The 20,890-nt window shown below is 44.4% G+C and overlaps 1 protein-coding gene across 1 annotated transcript in view; it reads right to left on the bottom strand.

Moving 5' to 3' along the window:
* The window catches only part of pcxb (pyruvate carboxylase b), a 206,361-nt gene that overhangs the window by 135,729 nt on the left and 49,742 nt on the right, over positions 1–20,890 (bottom strand). The window contains exon 11 of the mRNA XM_084002593.1: positions 5,370–5,532. Coding sequence (XP_083858719.1) covers positions 5,370–5,532 — 163 coding nt within the window. The remainder of the gene's footprint in view (positions 1–5,369; positions 5,533–20,890) is intronic.

Here is a 20,890-nt window from a genome sequence, read left to right as displayed (position 1 = left end):
ATGAGCAGAGACACGAGTGGAAGGTGCGCTAATGGAGGCAAGGGAGAAATAGAAATGTCACTCTATCAGGCTAATTTGAGCCTGTAATTACCATGGCGACGAGTGGCAGAGGGGAGCGGGGGGGGGACGAATGGCATCGCACTTTAAAATAGATGAGATTTGACCAGAGATGTCAAAAAAGAAGGGAAAAAAAAGGAGGATGGCTACGTGGTTACAAAAAAAAATGGACACATAGTGACAGGTTGTTTCTCTGTCGCCCACCAACACACACACACACACACACACACACACACACACACACACACACACACACACACACACACACACACACACACACACACACACACACACACACACACACACACACACACACACACACACACACACAGACACTGCAGGAGCAAGTCCACTCACGTTGGAGGCTCGCTCCATGCACGACCCCTCAAGGTCAAAGGTGTTTCTTTGGAAATTACACCTTGTACAGCTGTGTGTGTGTGTGTGTGTGTGTGCGTGTGTGTGTGTGTGTGTGTGTGTGTGTGTGTCTGTGTGTGTGTGTGGGAGGGGGGGGCAGCAGGTGTGTGTTTCTGGTGTTCAAACGTCGGTCAAGGGTCCCTGGTGGTACTAGAGTTAACAAGGCAGCGTGTGAACAGACTGTGTGTGTGTGTGTGTGTGTGTGTGTGTGTGTGTGTGTGTCCCTTATGCTCTCTGGATTCCTCATTTCGGTGTATTTGTCACGCGTCACAAGTTTTTGTTTCTCGCTCCTGTACTTCGCTTCATTGGGTCCTGACCAAGGGAGGAGAGGAACAAAACAAGATACGACACACACACACACACACACACACACACACACACACACACACACACACACACACACACACAGCTAGGTGATAAATTAAGTCATGAAAACCTCACGCTCAATCCATAATAATGTGAATTTGTGTTATTTTTAATACTGCATAAATTCACACATTTCCTAATTTCACACAGATTTCTCTGCAAGGAAACACGAAGATAATTACAACCAATTTATAAAGTTAAGTTGGGCCTCCCATTCGCGTCAATATGAATCATTATTTGGGTTAAACGAGCGATTCATCTCGCTCGGTCGGATTAGCTCAGCGTGCGTTCCGTGCTTGATTTCTCTCGGCGGTCCGTTTCAATAAGTCAATGGAGGAAATCAAAGACGGCGGCGAAGAAAACAGAAGACTGTGGATGATGGCGGACTCTATACGTTTCTATACAAACTCGACACAAAACGCACTTCCTCTAATTAAGCCCAATTAGGATTTTTCAAACTGCGATGCGTCCTTTAGAGGACAAACATTCACATTCACATTCCAGAAGACATTAATAAAACACCAAATGCAAATGTGTCCTATAAAAGAAACAAACAAAACGAGGATGCTCCGGAAACGGAGAGAGGCAGCTGTGAGTATCGTCGGCTGACACAATGAGGAGACGCATTTGATTTATGGGCTGAATTATGGACAGTTTAATCCATTTCCTGATATTCAAATTCATAAATGAGGCATGAAAGAGAGTGAAGGTCTGCAGGTCTTGTAGTTCCCCCACCGGGCTACAGATACTGCCAGAGTAAGGGCTTCCATTCCTCTGGAGCTACACGGGTTGTCTTGGATTTTTAATAACGTCCACTGAATAGCACATGGCGGCTGGAAAGGGGGAGGCGGGGTGCCGAGCAACAGCAGGGGGGGGATAATAGGAACACGGGGAGGATGGCGGAACAGCGGGAGTTAGCCTTACTTGTTTTTTTGTGGAGGACGAGGAGGTGGGATGGGGAGGATGGGAGGAATGTGAGCCGAGAGGACGGGAATCAGGAAAATGAGGAATTAGGAGGAAATCAATGGTGTGGGAGAAATAAAGAGAAATTCACGTCTCAGCGAGCTGTGACCCCCGAGTGCCCCCGCCTGACCCAAAGCATGCCTGTTGCCGTGGCAACCATGTCATCCATCACTCCTCATCCTCACACCTTTACCTCGTTAGTCTTCTTCCTGACCTCAACATGCGCGTCGCCACACTGAATAAAGCATTAATGTCACATAAAAAGGTATGAATGTGAAGCACTTTATGATGCAGAATGTTTTTGCGTTCACGGCGGCGGTGACATAAAAATAAAATACGAGTCACTTATGCGTGCAGATATATTCTAATGCGATTGATGTGAAAACTCTTGCAATGCCAGACTTGTGTTTCCCTCCAAAAGCACACAGAGCTGCCAATTAAAAAACTCTTCCTTCCTCTCGGTATCGCCGATTAATATTCATGTGGTCATGGATAATTTACTCTAATTTATATGCATTTTTAATTTAACATTTAAAGAAGGAGGGAAATGTTAAAACTAGTTAAAACGGCCCTTGTGATTGTTCCGCCCATTTTTAATGCAAAGCTTGCAATCGAAGATCGATAACGGTGACATTATGACGATATTATAGGCTAATAATTGAGTTTGACGGGGGTTTTGACCCTGAGGGAAACAGAGGATAACATGTGTCGTTTAAAAAGGGGAAATAATGAGGTCATCCAATTAGTCCCGATGACAAATATAGCCGATAAAGCTTAATTCTGCTGCTGCTAATGCTGTTGTTCTCGCTGCATCATTTGATTCGACAGTGACGTGGGATGCAGGCAGGCTATTTCAGCTTTTATTATTCTATTCTCCGTTTCCACGTGGAAACGAGGCACCGAGCTGCCTCGTCCTCGTGTAGCAAATCAGCTACGATTCCAACAGCGGAAATGACACCGCAATTATGGGTCAGACCTTTAAATAAAAGCTGAGTAATGGTTGCTCTTAATGGCGCTCCACTTCTCTCTGCTGTGCCCTACACAGTCCAATCCAACCTTGTTTGCCTGTGCTGCTCGCCCCCGTCTCCTTCCCCGTCTCCACCCGCTCTGAAAGCTCCATTAAAAGCAGATAAGAGACGTGGAAGAGATAGAAGGCTCTCATGTGGCTGCTCCCTTTATTTTCCTCCGGAGGAGGAGGAGGAGAAATAAGGATGGACCCGTTTACTGATCCGACCTGTTGAGTCTTTGCTTTTTCTGTTCAAATATCCCTCCTCGTCTCCTCCTTCTAACCCCGGGACCTCATCTCCCCCCCTTCCTGGTCCGCCATCTTTGTGAAGATGGAAAAAAAGCATTTCACACTCCAGTGTTATGGACAGCTGACTTCGGTGCTTCAGGGAGGAAGTAGCCTTTCTACTGGAGTACGACTCCTGCCCTCGTCTGCAGATTCTAACAAGTGACGGCATTGGCTTCACATTTGGAGGGGGGGGGGGGGGGGGGGGGGGTCTCTATAGAGTCTGAAAAGTCTGCAGGGTTGACTCCACCCCAGCAAGTCCAAGTGGACTAAAAGCCCGTAGCGTGACGACCATCAAACCCTCCTGCCATCCACTGTTCCCTGCGTCACTCAGCTGCTGACCTTGTCACAGCCCTTTGGGTCATATTTTATTCATCCGCCCCTCAGACATAAGAATTCCCTCCATCTCTTGATTTTCTGATTGTGTTGGATTCATTCATATTGCACGGTAAAGTGTGCGTTTGTGTTCATTTCATACGTGGCTAAATGGTGTGGGAGGCAGAGAGTGGAAAGGTCACGCCCCCTGAAAGTGAGAGTGACACATCAAGGGTGGGTGTTATCTAAATAACGCATGTTTTTACGCGTCTTCCAGAAATCAGGTGCGAGTCTACGTGAACTAAAAATAAAAAATGTCAGTTAAAGGTTCCATCTGAAGGTGGTAATTGATCAGGTTAATGTTGAAATAAAACACTCGGTCTGATCGCTGAGGCACATAGACTGTTAATGAACTAAAATAAGCATACCCCGGGGGATTCATTAATAGACTCAAATTCAATTCAAATAAATCTCCGTTCACAAACACAGCCATTTATCTGCCCCCCCCCATACCTCACTCAAAACCAACAGACAGATGATTTGTTTGATTGGAAAGTCGGCGGCGCAACTCCAATTCAATCACAGCCAAGGAATCAAAAAGCAGCGTGCTAAGTCACCAGCTGGCAGCGGCGGTATTTTATTCACGCCGTCCGTGAGAAGCCTTAAGAAGAGAGGGGGGAGCGGTAAATACCAGAGGGTCTCTGGGAAATATATAGTCTCCCAGTAGCATCTATGCTGCAAATATGTGGATTTTCCCGCCAGGATGCTGCAGGAAAATGTGCAAATAACGTTATATTATTTGTTTTTTTAAACACTTTTATCCCCTCCAGCAGAATCCGGAGACGTTTAGACGACAGAACCAAACGTAACTCATCTCCTCCCCACCCCTCAGGCGTGTTAAGCACCGCGCTCTGCTAAGGTCAAAATCACCATTATCTCCTCACATCATCTTTAACACACGGTTTGATTCGTTTCCATTCTGATAAATAGCCGCTTTACTCTCATTAAACCTTGTTTTAAATGATGGGCCATTCCTATTAATTCAAACCGGGCTTTTACGACCACTTAATTATTTGTAAAGCACTTTGTGACACCGTTAAGGCCCCGGGGGGGGGGAAGCTAATAGAAAAAACAACATTAAAGAGTAGGACAGAGGATGATAGGGGGGGGAATAGCAACAGAAGAAGATGGGAGTGGGTGTACAGTCGAGGGTGAAGGGCAAAAGGACCTGACAGCAACAAAAAAAAAAAAAAAAGCATCCAGGGATCAGACCTCATCAGCAGGAGAGATTTGTAGAGGCAGGGTGAGAAATGGCATACGGTGTGTAGACACACACACACACACACACACACACACACACACACACACACACACACACACACACACACACACACACACACACACACACACACACACACACACACACACACACACACTGTGTCTTTTCATGCGTGAGCGCTGTCAAAGAACATCACTGGTCCTCTCACATAAAAAGGTAGACATGGACTCTCAATACCACCAGACAAGGATAAAATCAGAAGATACACAAATACATGAACTAAATACGCGCACACACACACACACACACACACACACACACACACACACACACACACACACACACACACACACACACACACACATGGGGGGGGGGGGGGGGGAATCACGCCGTCCCACTCGCAGATCCCACAAGGCAACTTCCTAATTGCATCGCTGAAAGCTGCAATATGGATCAACGTGACGGATCGATAATAGAAGCACACGTGGGTCTAGTCGGAGCATCATCTGAATGGCATAGAAACAGTTTTCTATGGTTACTTTGTGTTGTGTTTTAGGTAAATCAGAAATTGATTGATGGTCTATGGATGGTCTATTACTTGGAGAAAGCCTGGCAGACGAGGAAAACAGACATTTGACGTGTCAAAAGGGGAGGATTGACTCCCAGCCCGGGGCTGAACCCTACCTCGATCCTCCCGGTGTCGGGCTGGAAGCCTCTGGCCGGGTCCTCGGTCGTCACCCTGCACTGGATGGCACAGCCGTTCACCCTGATCTTGTCCTGCTTGATGCCCAGCTCTGGCAGGCTGCGGCCCTCGCACACATGCAGCTGGGCGTGAACCAGGTCCACGCTGTCAAGGAGAGAGAGGCGATGAGGTGAGTGAATAGATAAAAGGGCTGTTTGTCCAATATAAACATCTTTAGCTATTTGAATCAGAATGTGGAGGATGTCTGCAGATTTTCCAGCAATGGTTGTTTATACAATTGAATCTGCGTTGCGTGACGAGAAAGCAATCCCACATGGATACCTCTTAATAGCAAAAAAAGTTGATTAAAACAAAACTTTGGTTATAATTTGATGTCGCTGAAACAACAGCCCGAGGCCGAGCAAGCTGGAAACGGAGAATACAGTTCTCCATATAAAACAACCGCTTAGTCGCAACTTCAGTTTGATTAGAGGTTAGGAGGTGTGCCGTGGAGAATCTCCGGAAAAACCTGGACCCAGGACGAGGGGCAAAGGGCTTTCTGGTCTTAAAGAGGAACATTTGTAATCATTACTATTTCATCATTTGTACAAAACTTTAAAAAGCTCAAATATTCAGCAAAAAGACTCATTTAAAGAAGGGAGAGGACAGAGAAACTCGAATTACTGCCTTACCGCCAACCATCAAATGTCTTTCCACTGCGATTCAATAATCTGAATAACCTTTGGATACAAAACTGACATCTAAGAAAACGGTTACCAGCCTTTTTATCCGACTTTATTACATTTCTAAAGATAACAAGAAACTGAAGCCAATTTAAAAGGATGTTTCAGTTGAATACGCGTGTATATATGTGCAGATGATATTATTCAGAGATATCCAAAAATGTACTTTCGCCCAGGAACAAACACACACATTCCATTATGCTAATTTTTATTCAGCAATTATCCAATATTAGGAAGATTTTAAATGTGAAAGGGTCAGAGAGTCGTTATTTTCCTTCCATTTTCATGAATTGCAGCCCTCGTCTGTATGCATGTATTTAAATGTGGAGCTCCAATGAGGTGACCTTGCACAATCCAACACAAAAAAGTATTTTATCATTGTTTTTCTGGACATTTTTAAAAGCAGAAATGGACGGACACAAAAGGGTGGAGGACACATAACTCCTTTAAATGGCACCGAACCCCCCTCGTAGACACACTCGCCTTGAAGGGTGAATGGGAGACGGGGAATTAGCAAACAAGCCAAATTTTTGGACACCGTCTTGGCTCCCATCTCCTTAATGTCTCAATTAGCTGCTATTCACATTCTGGCCGAGCAGAAGGACAATTATGCATCAGCCTGGTGCGAAAAAAATGTCGGCGGGAACGAGCAGATCCAATCTCGGCGACTTGGCCGGGCGCTCACGTGTTTTTTTTGTTACACTTTCACCAATATGTTGGTTATTTTTTTCATTTGGACGGCTCCTGCTCGCGTTCCTTAAATAATGAAAAGGACGAGATGAAAATGAGCGATGTCCCCGACAGCCGTTCTGGGAACAGTCCCCCCCTCCCCCCTCCCTTTGGTTCCTTTATGGAATAATTAGGATGGCAGTTTGTTTCCAGACTGAGATTAGTTTCTCCAGAACATCAGCTCCCCCAGAGCTGCAGTCCTCGAATGCTCTCCTATAAAATTCATTCGGTCGATTCAGGCAGAAACAAAACTCCAAATATAAGTATTTTTGACATCTATTGGGACGTACTAACTCCAGTTCTGGCTAACTAAATACTGCGTTAGTATGGTAAGTGAATAACACTTGGCATCCGCGACTTGTCTTCTTGTTACATATAAATCAAATTTGCCCCAGTTTTTTGTGTTTTGCGTGATTCTTCTAGTTTGAAAACAAACACTGATTGAATGGAGGAAACCCTCGAGGGTTGAAAAATAATATACATATTGTCAGTTTTATTCCGAATAAATGTCCTTCGTATCATAAAAGAGTTCCACAACAAGGCCGAGCCACGCAGGAAAAGGACGAGGGTGATACGCCTTCAGTGAAAAAGCTGGATTTTTTGGGGGGGAGGGAGAGAATTGCACCAAAGCACACTGGGCTGGTTGTAACAGTTGGCTTAAGCTCTGCGTGGGAGAACCCGGAGGATTAACCGAAGACGGGAAACATACGTTGAACAATATGGCGATACGTCCCCGTCTGATAATCAGCGTTTAAACTGGAAACTGGAAGTTGAGACACTAAAAGTCTCTAATAAAAACATGGAAATGCAGCGATATTCACTGGCAGCCAAACACTGAATCAAACAGGCCGAACTAATAACCACTGAATCAACTCCATCGCCATTTATGGAGCGTCTGACATGAACAAACCTGGCTGGATTTACAGACCTTGACAACATAAGCAGTCTTTGTTTTCATACAAGGTTTGCGACAGGAAGTCAACTTGGACCGAAGCTGTCGGCACTGAAAAGATTCCCGTACAAAAGGAGCTGTTTATGACTCGATTCGCGCATTATATTTCAATTATCACAGCTTTCTTTTCCCATCCTAGGTTCCTTTGTATGCTTCGACAATACAGACGTAATTACAAGATATGCCAATAACGTCAGCAGACATTGAAAAATCAATGGTGCGTGTGCGTGTTTATTAAAGTTAACAACTAACAGAATGTAACGAGAGGAAGTCAGAAGAAATGATATTTGATGTGAGAGGAAATTTTATGTTTTGGCGTTCTTACAGCCACTCAGTCTTCCAGGAAGTAAACAAGACAAAATCACAAAAGCTACGCGCTAACTAGCAATCCTTAATAGCAGAGCTTATTCTGATGTGCCTTGAGAATCGCTCGGAAAAGGTTATTTATAAGATTTTGTTGCGATTTAATGATCAATAAAAGCACCTCGGGCAATAAACCATGAACCATGAAATTGATGATGCGAAAGAGAAAAAGAATCCCAGATTCAATGCCATGGCTTGTATTTCTCCGCCACCAAAACTAATCTAAATTAAAGCTGTTCCGCCTGCTTGTTCTCCAATATACCCTTTAAAAGTTGTCGGGGCCCCCACTTCCTCTAATCCTCTCCATATTGTGGACGTATCATGTGATGGAAGTCAAGCACATCGCCGACTACATGGCAGCTTAATTAGATTCCCCCCCCAACAACAACCAAGAAGTGCCTTAGACCTGGCACCTATGAGTCGTCGTGAATGTGATTAAACAGATATTTATTTCGGTAACATGCATGTAAGCGCAACATAACCCGAAATAATAAGGTCCCTAAACTCGATTTTAGACTCCGACTCAGAGATTACCATTACGCACTAATGCAGGACTTGCCTCGAGGCCATCGTCATTTCAGGTGATATCGAGCTTTAGTGGTGCATATTTCCTGAAATTAGCAAATAATCACATTACAGCAAGCCGAATGGAACCAAAGCCCGGCTCCTTTTTTTTTTCTGGTTTGCTAGGAGCCTTTGTTGTTTTGTCAGCATGTGTTTACCTTTATATATTGTGAATAATGTGTGATATCTGTCTTCACATCCCTCCAAAACTGTCATTTTGCGTTTTCCTAAAAGTACCCAAAGAACCCAAAATTGTGTCCAATCCATTCCTTCAATTTGACTTTTTAATGTCTCCTGTTTGGCTATTGTTTGGCTCACTTTAAGGCTCCGCTGTGTCAATAGGTGTGAACTTATTCCTGCTATAGCATGTATGAATATTTTACAACCAAGCTTGTTGACTTTGTTGCCCAACATCTCCGACTGTTTGCCTTTCTTCGGGCTCCTCAGTAGCTGCCAACTTCTTATACATCTGACAGTTTAAATAGAAAGATCCGTCACAAAAGGTCATCGGGATATTTCTACGCAAAGAATCTGCCCTGCGATGTTTTCTCAGTGCTTTTACCGTCGCCCCCCCGTGTACACAACAACCTTATACAACCTTGCTTGCTTGTAAATAATGCACGTTTGCTCTCTGATGAAATCTCCAACCTCTGCTAGGAGATACATTTATTAGACAGGAGAACCACACGGAGGCCCAAATTATTTACAGCTCAGCAACGGCCGCGTTCCCCGTAAGCGCTATATTAGCCAGATTTTTTATAGCAGCATCTGAAAGGTCTTTTGTGGGATAAGCAGTGTAAATCATTCCCAACTGACACATAATTCATACATGGATAGCATTTATCAGCATGGACACTGCAGACAGCTGAAGAAAAAAAAAGTTGAGGGCATAAACACACATCTGTGCACAGCATCTTATATGTGAGCTTATGTGGTTGGATGCACATTTAACTGGCAGTTTTAAAAGGAATGTTTAAATGTCAGCGTCGGCTGGATGTTTTGGAGAAAGGCCAAGGTGGAAAATAAAAAAAAACACTTGGATTACCATCTTCCAAGTCAGATTTGTGGTAAAAAGCTTCAAAGATGAGGAGCATCATCGGGAGTCCAGGTCAACGGCTACGGCCATTATAAAATCCATATTATGAAGCATTTAACCTGCACGTGTATCGATGGTGTATAACAGAGGAAGTGTGGTCGATTCAGCCTGATCCACATCCTGCAGATATCGAAAGATCACGTTGGAGGTGGAGATTTGTTTTCATAAAAACAATACAAGTGGATCATTTAGCTCCATTTACACGTGTGCACATGATTTTTTTGTGTGTGTGTTACTATGACAACCAGCAACCAAGACTGCAACCATAACTGCATTATTATTTGTGGTCATACGGTGGTGAATATGTATGTCTTTCAATTTGATGCGTTTAATAAAGTAGAAACTGCATTATTATATATAAACGCCTCCTTGTTGTTTTTTATATTGTGATGAAAACGTTGCATTGTGGGGGAAAAAAGCATATTAAGCAACTTATGAAAAGAAATATCACTTGAGCTCAACTTTATTCAGTTTTATAAGTAAATCCTCCAACCCACTAAAGCATGCGGTGTAATTAACCAAAATGAATAATTGCTGGCACAAAAAAAAAGGATAAAATTGGTGCTAATCCATGCTGATTAAAACAGGAACTATGCTTCCATGTGCATTTCAAAGCAAGAGCGTACGTTCATTTAAAAAAAAAAAAAAAAGCAGATCACCGTGGAATCACTGCGAGTCATCTCCAGAGCCGAGAGTACAATGAAGGTTTCATTAAAATGTAATTCTATTAAAATGAATTATCTTGTCGGCCCCTGACTTATGCAGAGGGGTGAAGACTGGAGCGGGAGGGGATCACAGCCGGGGATGTACGATGTCGTGACCTCTGACGGAGGGCTGAGCACCTGAGCACGCATCTGGAATACGTTGGAAACCGATGTACACGAACGCATCAGGAGGTACCTGAGAAAGCACTCGCGGTGGCTGCAGCTTTACACGGCGTGCATTTCAACGGTCACGCGAGGCTTCTGCCTTCACTGGACGCGACCTTACATTATCTCAGTACACGGGAAATACATTAGAGCCTACAAGGACACATGCAGTCCCATTCAAGTGGCACACATGAACGCTGAGTACTAATTGCATATCGTTTTCAGTCGTTTCACCAAGAGCTCGTTAGCAAGGGAGAAGAGGGTGGCAGTGTGCCGAGAGCTAACGGGAGGGGAGGGGTGGGGATGTGACAAACAGGCAGGGAGGTAAAGTAAATAAGCTCCACTGCTGAGATCCTCAAGGATGGAGGAGATTGAGAGATATGTTGAGAGATGACAGCTCTACGAGGCCAACTCAACTCAAGAGAGCGAAAAAATAGGAGTGAGGGGAAGCGAGAGGGAAGTGGGAGTGCGGAGGTGGATGAAAAGCTGGATGCCAAAAAAAAAAAAAAACGAGAGAGCGAGTGGGAAAAAGTGGGAAGTGTGGAAGGGATTGGATTCGGCCTCGCTCGAGAGGACAAAAGACGGCGAGGCTGAGAGGCGGCGGGAGGAACGGGAGAGAGAGAGGGGGAGTCGGGAACGGGAGTGGGAAGGAGGGACGCATGGATGAGGCAGATAAATGGGAGAGTGGGATAAAGAGGGGATGAGCCGAGGAGAGATGACTCAGGGTGAGACTGGAGGGAGATAATAACGGAGGGAAGAAAGGAGGAGAGGAGGCGGGGATTGCAGAGAGCAGGTTTTTTTGTCTTTAAGAAGGCTCTGGAGAGGCAAAGTGGGAGTCGAAGGGAGAAAGAGGAGCTTAGAGCAACATTTCGGGAGATGAACGCCCTCGTGGCGTGAGTTAGCCTCGGTTGGCGTGGAGACGAGGAGGGGTGAGGGGAGTCGAAGGGGGGAGGAAGGGTGACAGGAAGTCGAGGAAACAAGTTCATCCCTTCTTTTGCTTTTTAATTTCCCTCCAAATCAAAAACATTTCCTCCCTTTGAAGTGAACACTTGAATTTTTAACTTAATTTAAGTGCATGTGTGTACGCCCCCCACCTCTCCACATTTAGGGTTTTGTTCTCATTCTTGGTAAATACATTTTTCAAGATGGCTCCGGGGCGAATGGCAAAGAGCGAGGCAGAAATGCATTTCTCATTCCAGTAAAAACTAATGCAGACTCTTGTCTACTAAATGCGCACACACACAAACACACACACACTCCATTCCTAAATAAATAACTGGAAAATAGCCAACGTGCTTCTAAATGGGGCCTGCAGGAGTGGAAACGGAGAAAAGCGTTGGGAGGATGGATGAAAAACAAACAAGGACGCCGGTAGAAATCAGGAGGGAGAGACGGGAGATGGGACCTGGAATAAAAGGAGGCCCATAGAGAGAGTTAAGAGGACGAACGGAGACGGAGTTAAGTGTGAGAGACAGATGGAAGGGACAATAAAAGAGTGGTAAATGGAGCGGGAGATGAACATGAAAGAAAAACAAACGAATATGGCGCAGAAGACAAGCAGCGAGAGGGAGGGGGGGGGGAAGCATCGAGTCTCCTGTCTTGTTTAGTATGAATGTCAGTTTTAGACAGCAAACAGGAGAGGAAAAAGAGAGAGAGAGGGGAGGAAATAGGATTTTTGAATCATTGTGGCACGACGATGGCATTTTGACATTAATTAACCACAAACCCCAAACGGCCACGCGGCCTGTTTCACCAAACAGAACAGGAGATAGAGGTTATGTTATGTTATTTATCACAGTTTCATCAAACGTGAGGGATGGGGGGGGAGGACGAGGGATGGATGGAGAAGGAGAGGAAACGATGAGGGAATAGGGATGAATAAGAGACTAAAGATAAATAAATAATTGTTTTTATTTTCCTAATTAACGAGGAAAATGGGCAGTGAGTTAAAAAAAAAAGTGGTTAAAGAATCGTTTTTGGTAAACAGAGAAATAAACAGAAGAGTTGGAGGGCATACGTGGAGGAGGACACACACACACACACACACACACTCCCAGCAGACCTCCACACACAAAAACAAGACGCTATCTGATTAGATTTCCTCTCCTTTTCAGCTCACTTTCCTCACCCTATTTTTCGCCCGGGCCTCACTATCAGCCTATTAATTAAATCCTGCTTCCCTTGTTATGAAGCAGATGGAAGAGTGAGGGGAGGAATGCAAAACGACTCCGGCGTCCAAAAAGGCGGCGAGCAGCGAGACGAGGAAGGCCGAAAGGAGGGAGACGGTGCATGCAGATAAGAGGGAGGGAGAGGGGAAATAATTACAGTACAAATCCACACATTTCCAATGATACTGATGTCTGCAGACAATGAGACGTTCTAGAAAACAACTACGAGGAACGAAAATAACCATAATAATAATATAATAGCATCAATCTATGTAGCGCCGTTCATAGAACCCGTTACACAAAATCACGTCATCGTCAATCATCCAGCTTGTTCTATTCAGACATTAAACCGTCACCACTTGGCAAAGCCACACTACACACACACACACACACACACACACACACACACACACACTAAATATAAATAAGTCTGTCAACATCAGCTGTGTTACACAGGAAGATAATTACCACAAACAAACAAACCATTTTCTGAGAGGTTTTTCTTTAACGCCGCATTTTAAAGCGATGTGTGATCTCGTCTGTCAGAAGAAGAGCGAGCGTTAACAAAACAACAAAGGGATTGAAAGATTGTTTTTTTCTTCACTCTCTGTCGAGGCAAAAAAAATACATTTATACTAGAGTTTGCAACAGTTTACATCCAAAATGTCATAATTGTCACGTGAATGTGTGCTTAGAGATGTAATAATGTTGACCTTTGACCCAGAAAATCTAACCAGTTCATCCAAATGTGCAATATCGTCAATTCACTCCAATGCATCATGCAACTGTGTGATAATTAATTACATTTTTCACACGCCACTATGTTGATATTTAGCTCACATATCTGCGTTTTCGAGGTCGAACACCTGATGTGCGACCGCGCTGCCCGAGGTGTGACCTTTAAACGGCCTATTAAAGCGGATTCATGTCCCGTGTGATTCACTCCTCCCATTTACATTTGGCTTGCGTCCCGCCTCGCCGTGCACCACGTTTCAGGGTCCTTCCCGGGGATCCAGCCTGAGTGAGCGCTCTCCCACATTGATGTGTGGAGTCGATGCGCCACGGCGCGTTCGAAAGACACCACGCTGGCTGACTGAACTTAAGGTATTGACCCGATGTCCATCTCAGTGGCTCCGTATCGACTCGCCCTGTGTCGGCGGTGCTAACACAGAGGCTGGTATCGGAATAAAGCCTCGGACTCATTTCATTAGAACCCTCTAAAACTTGCATGATCGGGAGCATTTCCATTTGCTCTCAGAATTTCGACAGCTGAGCTGGCGGCTTGTAGCTAACGGTGCCAACAGCACTCACTGTTGGGGCTAGCCTTAGAGGGTAATCACAAGGTGGGTGCTGTCCATGACAACGACCGATATATCGGCGGGCCGATATTATCAGCAGATATTAGGCATTTTCCAAACTATAAGTATCGGTATTTATAATGGCCGATAAATGAATATTTTCAAAATAAAATAAAAACGGACGAAACTCCCTTATAGAACTTTGTCTCCAGTCTTGTTGGAAGTTATATTTATGATGCTTACCAAGTCTTTTAATACTGGTAACTTTGTGTTTGGTTGTTGTTGTTGTTATTGTGTTTTTGTTCAAAGGACTTTAAGTTTTACATCTTAAGTTTGTATTTTTATACATTTTATTTATCAGAACTTTAATATATTTTTATGTTCTGTTGTGACAATAAAATAAACAAGTTTATTTTTAAACTGCATTATCATATTATTTTAGTGAAGACTCATAAATAACTACAAATAACTAATGTTAGGGAAATCTGTTAATGTTTCGTTACGAGTTTCTGAAATAAAAAAAAATATCGGCCGATATATCGGAATATCGGTTTTTTATATCAACAAACATTTGTATCGGTATCGGCCTTCAAAATCCTTTATCGGTCTAATGACAACGATGGTTAACAGAGCAAACAAAGCAAGGAAAAGCTCGGATAACAACACACACAGAGGGAAAGCGATCATTCTCTGCTCTTCAGTCGTATCTGTGTGATCCAGGTACTGTATCTCAACAACACACCATATAAGGGCATGTTTTAGTCCCCTTGGATACGAGCGTCAACTGTTCTGATGCATTTGAACAAATAAAGTGGCGCTTATTTTTCCTCGTACCATTTTCGGGACTGAGAGCTCATTAACAACACATAACTCATCATCACTGATTAACCACTTTCACAATTAAAAGTTAATCAACCGCGTTTTTCAAACTTGATCATTTTTGTTACTGGGGGTATTTGTCCGCCCCAAACAAACAAAAGAGAAGCCGTTATGCAATTTGTTCAAATTAAAGAAAAACAAGCGAGAGCTTTGAAATGTACTGCAGCTTTCATACAGAACTTCATTAAAAAAACACAAATAATAATTACTCAGTGGCCCTAATGATGAAGCAAACAGCTTCACGATTTTCACTTTTAAAAAAAAATGACATTTATGCAGAGTGCAGGTCTGCCAGAACGTCCGCATGCAACAACTCAACACCAGTAGACACAAACCCCCCGAAAATAAATAAAATGCTAAAGCCCATATAGGCATGATAAAACGCAATCCGAGTTCTCTCATTCGGAAAATTGCACAGTGGAAGTCACAAATAGAGAAAGAGAGAGGGAGGCCAGATAAATAAGCGCCCACACACACACACACACACACACACACACACACACACACACACACACACACACACACACACACACACACACACACACACACACACACACACACACACACACACACACACACACATTTGTGCATCCACACACACATAAATACACATGTAGTTAAAAATGCATCAGCAACCACGCTGCACATTTGGCACAATCCAAAAAGCATGCATGTTCATATATATATATATATATATATATATATATATATATATATATATATATATATATATATATATATATATATATATATATATGAACATGCCTGTTAGACAAAAGGCACACACTGAAATGCACACGTAATGACACAAGCCTGAGAGGCACAGATGGGCCCAGATAACACTATAAGTGTAAAATATGAGCCGTTTTGCAGGAAAAAAATGGAGGCAACAATGAGGAGTAAAGAGGAGAAAGTGAAGGAAGGGAAACTCAGAAGAGAAGGAGGAGGAAAGGCAACATAAAGAGTGAGGAAATTGAAAAAAAAAGTAGATAAGATGAGAGATGTTGCGTGAACATGAAAACCTGCCAGAAATTAGAGGGAGAGAATAAAAGTGCACTCATTTTAAACGCACTCCCAGAATCCAATTAAACACGTCGCTTCAACAATAGGCTGCACTTAGACATTTGGTAATTACAAAACGCAAAGTCATTAATCTGAAATGTGAAAAAGAAAAAGAGTCTAAATCCTGAATGTTTTAAATTATATCGCATGAAAAGACCAAAAGCAATAATGCAGTCGAAACTTTTATTATTATTATTATTATTGTTATTATAGGGGATGCTGGAGTAAATGGTGCATTTAGCCGTGCACTATTTTGCGATGTATTTACTGATGTATGTATTGCGGTGTACGTGGGACTGATTGTAAATAAACTGCCTCCGATCATGGTAATGAAGGGTCACGCTGTGTGGCTCGTTGACAACAATGGAGGTTAAACAGCACGGAGGAGTGAGCTTTAATAGACGCTGACATGAAACAGCCGTAATCACAGGTCTTCTCTACATCCTTGTAACATCGCCGGCTTCATGGCCTTCACTTTCTAATCCTGCAGGATTGTCTGTGTTTACAGGTTTCTGGACGGAGGAAACGTGCGATGCAGCTGCAGCGTTGAGGGGGATGAAGATGCAGGTCTTCCTCTTCATGAAGCCCAGCAGGAACCCGTCCTCATGGAAGCTCTGAGCAGATCAGGATGAATGTGTACGTGTTGGTGTTAGCAGCCGATAGTCTCTCTCTCATCAGAGTCTCTCTCTCTCTCTCTCTGTCTCTGTCATCCTAGTCTCTCTCTCTCTCTCATCCTAGTCTCTCTCTCATCACAGTCTCTCTCTCTCTCTCATCCTAGTCTCTCTCTCGAGTGTCTCTCTCTCATCCTAGTCTCTCTCTCGAGTGTCTCTCTCTCATCCTAGTCTCTCTCTCTCTCATCCTAGTCTCTCTCTCTTGAGTGTCTCTCTCTCATCCTAGTCTCTCTCTCTCTCATCCTAGTCTCTCTCTCTTGAGTGTCTCTCTCTCATCCTAGTCTCTCTCTCTCTCTCTCTCTCTCTCTCTCTCTCTCTCTCTCTCTCTCTCTCTCTCTCTCTCTCTCTCTCTCTCGAGTGTCTCTCTCTCTCTCTCTCTCATCCTAGTCTCTCTCTCTCTCTCTCGAGTGTCTCTCTCTCTCTCATCCTAGTCTCTCTCTCTCTCTCTCGAGTGTCTCTCTCTCATCAGAGTCTCTCTCTCTCTCATCCTAGTCTCTCTCTCATCCTAGTCTCTCTCTCTCTCTCATCCTAGTTTCTCTCTCTCTCTCTCATCCTAGTCTCTCTCTACCCCCCCCCCTCTCTCTCTCTCTCTCTCTCTCTCTCTCGTGTCTCTCTCTCTCTCTCGAGTGTCTCTCTCTCTCTCGAGTGTCTCTCTCTCTCTCATCAGAGTCTCTCTCTCTCTCATCCTAGTCTCTCTCTCATCCTAGTCTCTCTCTCTCTCATCCTAGTTTCTCTCTCTCTCTCATCCTAGTCTCTCTCTACCCCCACCCCTCTCTCTCTCTCTCTCTCACATCAGAGTCTCTCTCTCTCTCTCTCACATCAGAGTCTCTCTCTCTCTCTCATCCTAGTCTCTCCGTCTCTCTCTCATCAGTCTCTCTCTCTCCCCCCTCTCTCTCCCTCCCTCCCTCTCTCTCCCCCCCTCTCTCTCCACCTCCCTCTCCCCCCTCCTCTCTCTCCCTCCCCCCCACAGGCATGGAGAGACAGTTCCCAGATCTTCAGATGCTCTCCTCCGTGTGTTTTCCCAGCGTGGAGCACAGACAGGAAGGCCCGGCTGCACACTAGACCTCCATGGTGAAGCTGGAGAGGAGATTTCCTCTGTCATCTCCCCCCGTGATCCCCGCTCACATCTCTGTCTAAGAAAGGCTGCGGACTGATTTCAATGCAAGAATGGTATTGACAAACACCACCTGCAATCTTTGTTTTCTCCGACAAGCGGATTGAGCGTACAGTCCATCATCGTCATGCAAAGCGGCTCGCGGCGCACGAGGAAATGACAGCGACGTCTTCATTAGCGAGACTCCGGCTTGATCCCAGCGACTTTTGCTTCTCCTCCTCGGGAAGGCAGGCTCGACATTTGAAGTTAAGTTTAAAAAAAAGAAAAAAAGCAGGATTCACCTCTTTTTCAGCTCGGGAGAAGAGTAATATATATATCCTCCCTCGCCTGCTGCGATCCCCAAATGCCTGCCTGTCCCAGGGCCTTCCACATGATCCTCCACCTTTTGATGCAGAATCTGCTGCTTTTTCGTCGAGTCTTTGATTCCACTTGGCTGCGAAGCCCCGAGGCCTGCAGAGGAGGCTTAGGAGGAATCCAAGGGGGGATTACTGGACGGAACGTATGGAAATTACACTTTAATTTATCATTTAGGTTATGCTAATTCATGCAAATTAGGATTTCATTAATTCTGGTTCGGGGGTTAAAATGGTAGCAGCTCTGGTGGGTGTCGGCGGTCCTGGTAGGATCACAGGAGGAGGACATGGAACCTCAACGGGAAAGGTTATCGCTATAGCAACCACTTTGATAACATTACTGCACACAGCCGAGGAACGCTAGTGATGTCCATCACAGATAACGTCCAAAGTTAAATAAATATCACGTTCTTTGGACCTGCAAAACTCCGGAGCAGCCGAGCCAACAATCACACGTGATGAGTCGTCCGATTATGTCACAGTAGAAGAAGAAAACTGTCAAGTTTGGCCGTGCGAATTAAACAAAACAAACAAAAAAAAAAACTGTTCACACAAACAGAAACAATGACGATGTGATTATAATCATGATGAGCATCCTTCCCATTATCATAAATAGCCTCAACACTCCCCCTCACACACACACACACAAATTACATCTCCCCTGGTGTCTGGACACACACACACACACACACACACACACACACACACACACACACACACACGCACACACACACACACCTCATTCTTATTCATCTGCTTACTTCTCAATCACTCACTCCACGCTTCGCTGCACAATTATAATCACCTTAAAATGATTTTATGACGTGCTCACAAAACACAAACTCCTCCAAGCACTCACACACACACACACTCACACACACACACACACACACACTAAACTGACTAACTGCTGGGACGCGGCTCTACGCTGCGGCGCTTATAGACGCGCGTTCATCAGAATTTGTACACAAACATCAAAAGCGTAGTGGAAGCGTAGCGGCTTATTCGTGTAATCACTATCTTACACACAATTTACCCAAACACACACTTCACCGTTATAACCATTATCTGACTTATTACCGAGTGTCCGGGGCGTGTTGTCGGCAGCTCAGCGGGATCTCCTTGTCAATGGTTATTTAATGGACACACACACACACACACACACACACACACACACACACACACACACACACACACACACACACACACACACACACACACACACACACACACACACACACACACACACACACACACACACACACACACACACACACACACACACACACACACACACACACACACACACACGCTGTGTGACCAGAGGAGATTACTGGAGATGTTTACTGACGCATGAGTTTCCTTGCGGAGTTGAGGAAGACAGAAATGGACAGGAGCAGACAGAGGAGGAGGAGGAGGGATAACAGATTCAATAAACCATGAGCAAAGTAAATAAATAAAAACATAACGGGGGGGAAAAGTCCAAAAGGAGAACAGGAGGAGAGGGGCTAAGAGAGGATAAGCAGTGGGAGGACGGGATGAAAGAGCAACAATACGACAGAGGAGGAGTGGATGGGACGGAGGAGGAAGAGGAGGGAGGGAGGCTTCTTCAAACTGGCGTGCCAAGTAGTTTCCAGCATGTTAATTGTTAAGTGGATGATGATTCTGAGCTGACCTTTTCTTGAATCTCGTTCTAGACTCCAGGAACAAGTGGGAAAAGGGAAAAAAGAGAGGAGGGAGATGGGGGGAGTAACTGCTGATGTGGCAGAACAACTTGAAAAAAAATAGAAATCAAAGCCACGAAGCGAGAGTGGGAGACGACGGAGGAAAGAATGGAAAGGCGGTAAAAAAGGAGGAAGGCCTGAGACTTTGGTCCAGCAGGCTGCTGCTCTTTGATTCAACCCTCTCCGTCAATTAACGTCTCTCTCCCTCCCTGATGAAGATGGAGGGCGGCCATTTACCACTAATTAGCCTCTTAAACAGACAAACAACCAGGTGCATCGACACATCCGTGCACGCACAAAAACCATAAAAAGCCTAAAAACACAACTCCCTCCGAAAGGTGCATTTACACACTAATTCTAACTAAGTCTCTGTTTTTCTTTTGCTGTCAAAACAAACGCTTGTTTTACGTTTGAAAGACACTCCCAATCTTGTTGTGGTATATCTATAAAACACACACTTTATGGCAGCTTCTTTATCTGCTCATCTCGATGTTGTATTTACAGCTAGAGGCGATGAAGGCATCTGTCGAAAAAAAGAACTCTCGTTTCCACAACAGCAATATCGGATGACAGGCGATCCACTTCCTCACACACGGATGGAATGATAGCCACAGTTTTTATTAACAACAACAACAAAGCCTCAGCATTAAACATTAAGTATTCGATAATATCCAGCTTATTCTACTGGGATATTTGCGGATGTACGATGGTTCGGTGTTCCTTTAGATGATCAGCGATCGATTGACCTGCAATGATTCAAATGTGACATTTAATCATATTCAATGGCGGGATGCATGAACAGGTTTATTAGGGGGGGGGTTTCTACGTTGTTTTATGGCGCCGTGGTTCAGAATGCAGATGGCTGTTTTGTCTGTCAGTCCGTCAGCATCGCTATTGGATTCCTTGGTTTTTAAAATGAGCGTCGGGCACTCACTGTC

This window comes from Eutrigla gurnardus (genome assembly GCF_963514095.1).
Source record: "Eutrigla gurnardus genome assembly, chromosome: 23".
NCBI classification, from domain to species: domain Eukaryota; kingdom Metazoa; phylum Chordata; class Actinopteri; order Perciformes; family Triglidae; genus Eutrigla; species Eutrigla gurnardus.
This window is presented reverse-complemented; position numbering and strand designations above follow the sequence as displayed.